The 5,246-nt window shown below is 41.2% G+C and overlaps 1 protein-coding gene across 1 annotated transcript in view; it reads right to left on the reverse strand.

The window, feature by feature from the left end:
- Window positions 1-2,586: 2,586 nt before the first annotated feature.
- Window positions 2,587-5,246, reverse strand: part of UBAC2 (UBA domain containing 2) — a 102,239-nt gene continuing 99,579 nt past the window's right edge. The window contains exon 9 of the mRNA XM_035898112.1: window positions 2,587-4,309. Coding sequence (XP_035754005.1) covers window positions 4,202-4,309 — 108 coding nt within the window. The 3' untranslated portion in view covers window positions 2,587-4,201. The remainder of the gene's footprint in view (window positions 4,310-5,246) is intronic.

Below are 5,246 nucleotides of genomic sequence, written 5' to 3' on the forward strand. Positions count from 1 at the left end.
GAAAGAGTGCCCTACCAACAAGTGCGAGCCCAGCTAACTTCTCGTTTCCTCTTAAAACGTTCCTTTGGAAAAAACCCAAATGACAGCGGTTGACAATCCCAACCAATTTGTTGAGATTCCCCCCAGCTGCACCCATCCATCGGGTCCTAACGTTCCTCTGCTCCCATCAGCCGTTTCTTGTCTTGTATTTGGACGGAAAACTATTGGTAGCACGCACCCTCTTTGATTTTCAATTAAGAGTGGACCGTCTGTAGTAAAGCATCCCTTTATATATGGAAACAGGAGGAACTTTTTTAATTAAAACTACAGGAGGAATTTTTTTAACTAAAAATTAAACCAAACCCAGTATGTTTTAAGTAAGCATATATATCTCTCCATCTAAAAAATATGCATATATGTGCATATATATACACACATACACACATATAATGTTTGTGTGTTCCTGTGACTCTCCTAATAAAAGCAGTATTTATATACTCATTTATATAAAATACTTCTTACTATGGCTACCCAGTTAAAGCTAATCTCATTCAGGTTCTTCTTGTCGAAGGACACCCACAAGAAATCCATTGCACTTCTGCATCAGATCCTTCTGTTAGTTCAAACGAACACCGTGCATTTATTTACCCTCAAACAGATGCAGTCCCCCTACCGCACGAGAGTTGTAGTTCTGAGTGTTTCCCAACTCGGGTGCCTTCGCAACTGCACGTGTGCTCCACATACAGACGTGCTTGAGAGATGGGAGTCTTTGAATACAGACTTTTAATTTTCTTCAACAAACTTTTAGCTCCAGTTAAATTCAGCAAACCGATACATAAATATTCTCACTCACTCTCTGTATATATACATATGTTTGCACACATACATGTGCACACACACAGATATGTGTGTATATATACGCATACACAAACAGGAGAGCCCAAAACCTTGCCCTTTGCCCAGTAGCTTGCAGTGTTTTTGCTCGCTGGTTCTTTTGTTTCAGACAGAAATGACGAGACCTTTTCTCCGTCACACGTTCACAAAGGCACCGGCAGGCGCTACACAGCACGGGTCGGTAGGCGAACCAGTAGCGCGACCGTCCCATTTGCTCATGTCAGTAGCAGGCAACCTCTAACACTTGTTTTGGGAGAGGAAAATGGTTTTGGGAGGTTACGGAGCCCAATCATTCTGCATCTTAGCAAAAAGTTAAGGCTTGAGAACCTGGCAGCTTATCAGGCAAGATTTCCACAAATGCAAACCTCGCTGTGGGTGTATTTCAAAGCAACACATAACCGTCTAGGAAAGTCCCCAATAAATTACTCCGACGTTGTCTCAAAGAACAACATTCCCAGTCTAGTAGAGAAATTTTAACAGCAGCAACTACCTTCATTTCAAAAAACCAAATCTTGGCTTCAGCAAAACCAGCACGAATTTCTTAGGGACTCAAAATCTTCTCCGTAGAAAAGTCTTCCGCATCCTCTTGCTGCCTAAAAAATACCATTGGGTCACACACAAAATAGAAACTGTGCAATGAGATGTTCAAAACTGTATCGGACAAACACTGCGTAGGCTGTGAAGAACACGCTCCTCACATTCCCAGAATTGGTCCATGAAAGTTTCAGCGTCAAGTGGAAACCGAGCTGTTTTCCAGCTCTTAGCGTGTGCATCTTTCTTCTATGGTTCTTGCATGAAACAGGAACCGTGTTCAGCAGCATCCGAGACCCCTCCTTTTACCACTTCTTTTTTTTTTTTTCAAATTGCAAATCAGAACCCTGGAAGCATTCTGAGCACTGGCTGTTCTCACAGATGTCAAGGGGAGTTTTCAAATGCCATCACCAAGAGCTGAATTTTACCCTTTATGCTGGACCACGTTTTGCAAAATGCCCAGCAAAACGGGGTTTTCCAAACAACTGTGACATCAGGATAACCCTTTTATAAGCAACAGTAAGAAGGGATTTAGACTTGGAGAATGTCCGCTTGCGTGTCCCGGGTGCTACTCAACGTGTTCCGAGGAATAAACGCTCTTTGTGCTTGCCCCTAGAGCAGGGCAATGTCGGAAAGGGCACAGGCCATGTAATTTGCCCTGGGCTAGGTGGACCTTTATTTCCTATGGACAAAATTTGACTTCTGAAGTAATTCACTCATCTTTATTGCTACTTTGGATAAAATAACTGTGAAGGGAGAATCTGTATGTTTCCAAACTAAAACCTGTACTTGTTCCCAAACTTTTAACTAGTTTACATACTCAAATTATTGTATGTGTTTTTCTTACACTTGCCCTTTCCTTTCTAAGACAGCAGGTTTCCAGAGTTCTCTGGGTGCAGAAATATCCCCAGCCTGCACAGAGAGCCGCTCAAGCTTCACACAAACAAAACCTTTCAGTTAAAAAGTAGATCCTGCCTAAAAAATGTGAGCAAGCCGAACCCTGAAGGAGGTTGATCAAAGCCCAGGAAAACACACGGTCATTCCAAAACCCCCTTATTTTACCCACTGGAAAACACTAAAAAATACATACAGGACACTGACTTTATTAAAAATTATGTCATGTGCCAAAAGCTGCACAAATTTGATAAGGATAAGGACTTGTATGCCTGAAGGACTTTTTTTTTAGTTTTATCAGTCAATTAAAAAAAAAGAAAAAGAAAAAAAAAAGAAAGGTATCTCCCTCCCTCTAAATCTTGTCCTGTAATTTCCCAGTATATTTTCCAGGCCAAGTGAGAATACGCAGGTCTGTACTGTTGAACACACATGTTCATTTGGATGTTCAAAACATCCTTTTCTCTCCTGCATTCTTTCATCTCCCCCCCTTTACCCCTGCTATGGCCTTTGTTATCCTTCTGATGACCTATATCTTATTCTAAATGTATGCATGTATTAGATATGCCTGTGTGTATATAAATAGACAGATACGTACACACAATGTACAAACAAAAGTACATACAGAAACATACATTAAATGCTTGAGATACATGAGTAGATTGGTTCCACGGAGTCACAGTTTGGAATCTTGTATTACTTCAGCTTGGTTCTACAGAGATGTTCACCTCTCTCCACCCCACCTCCTGAAACTCCTACGGTGCTAAATCTGAGCACTGCTGAGAGTCAAGCCAAGTAAGTGTATTTATCCACCTAAACTTCCAACCTGCTATCGTACTACCTTGGCATTAGCCTCCCGTGTTAGCCTGAATCACCCTTAAGGTTAATATTCCAGTCTGTGACCAACAGTGAGTTGCGTCAGACAGTGAGGATTCAGCAAATGCAGGGTCATCCACATCTTTAACAGTAGAAAACTAGAACTATATATAGAAAAGTTAGCTTTTTATAATTTTTCTTTTAAGACAGTATGTAGCCAGCTCAAAAAATGAAACCAGCACGTTAGGACACTGAGCGTACATCCATCGTTACAGAAGTCTGGTCTGAATTAGACATGGAAGTCATTCAAACGATTTCAGTTCTGACCTTACTGTATCATTCAATTCACCTGTATCACCAATGTCTTCACGACCTGCATCTGAACAGCAATTCACTCAGTTTGTAAAAATCTAAATTTGCAGTGGTCACTTACCATAGCTCGCAATATGCACATGAATTTTCTCGCATCCTATCTGTGTATTATGTGCTGAATGACAACTTTTATTTAAAAAGGGATTCCAGAAATAAAATATTACAGGCATTAATAGAACTTTCTGAAGAATGACATAATAGTCCCACAACCCTTTACTGAGTTGAAAATGAAGTGATCTTCAAACCTCTTACTACTGTGATCAAAAAATCAAGTACTGTAAAATAACATGTAAGCTAGAGAAACTAGACTGGTAAATGAAGAAAATGCGATTTTTCTTGACAGGTAAATCTAGTCGTCGTGATTGTTGGAGCTTCTTTTCCTAGTCATTAAGCCTGATAACATGTCTAACAAGGATTTACAAGAAAAAACCACCTACTTCATTTTAAAAATAAATCTAGGTGATATCCAGTAAGAAGTAGAAACTAAAGTGACTTTGAAAAAGATAACCAGACTAGAAACCACCAAGTGATCTGAAGGCTTGGGAACAGTTCACGTCATTCATTAACATCACTTTGAATCACCAGTCACGCGGAGCCAGTTTCTCTTTTCTGACGCTCTTGGGGGGACGACCTTCGTAAGTCTGTCCAGCAGGTGGCTTTGATCCTCTTTCAGACGTGTACAAACCCATCAAGTGAGGTTCCTTGACACAGAAAACCATCAGTGCTGCAGTAGAAAATTAGTGGCTACATTTAAGTCATTATTTGAAGCCCTCAGAGCTTCTAGAGCATCTCCCCTGGAAAATCCCATTTCCATAAGTCGTGCAACCTGGAAAAGAAATAGCATAGCACCGCTTTAAAACCAGAGTTTTATTCACACTTGTGTGCACGTTACGTCACGTTAACACTGTCAGAGGTCACTTTTCCACTGATCAGGCTGTTCAAAAGCTGAACTTTCCAGAGAGTAAGCAAGCAGGGATGTGCACTGTCACAAAGATGCGCCTGGGACAGCATGCTTGAAAACATTGCCACAGGCAGAGACGTGACTGCTTTCTGATAGTTTATTCAAAACCAACCGTTTGCTGAAAAAGCCACACCTGTATTTTCCTAGCCGGTCCAGTTTTGAAAAAAAGAGTGAAATAGAAAGTATGACACCACACATGACAACCTAGTATTCTCAAAACAGTGTAAGTCAATGACATTTGATGGAAGAATTACCTGGAAAAGGGCATATTAAGACAGTGATTTTTGGTAATCAATAGCCACTTGGCCATCCCTCCTTACAATACCATGTACTCGACACCTAACCTTTTTGCTCTGTGCTAACAGGTATTCAAATTACCACGTGTAAAAACCAATGTAGGTATAAGCAAATTTAATTTATGGTTAAATTCCAATCTAAAGTACATTTCAAGTCTACAATTCTCAATTACATATGACTGAAAGTCACAACTCACGTAAAATTAACTGTGGCCACTGGCAGTGTAAAGCATTAAAGCACCCTGCTCCGAACAACCTGTGACCAGATACCACAACTCCTGGACCTGGAAGTTCTGGGCTACAGGAGCTGCCTGGGAGCTTTCGCTGCTCCTCCTCTGCTTGTATGGAGCCTGCAGCAGCAGAATGAAGCTGAGCAGGAACGCAGCCAAGGCCCTTTACATCTCAGGAGGACTCTTCCCAGGGTGCAAGAGCAACGTGCACTGGTACTGAAAGTCCTTCAAATGCCTTTTAAAAGAAAGGTGCCAGTAAAAGCAACCCCCCTCCCC

This window comes from Egretta garzetta, unplaced genomic scaffold (genome assembly GCF_000687185.1).
Source record: "Egretta garzetta isolate BGI_Z169 unplaced genomic scaffold, ASM68718v1 scaffold257, whole genome shotgun sequence".
NCBI lineage: Eukaryota > Metazoa > Chordata > Aves > Pelecaniformes > Ardeidae > Egretta > Egretta garzetta.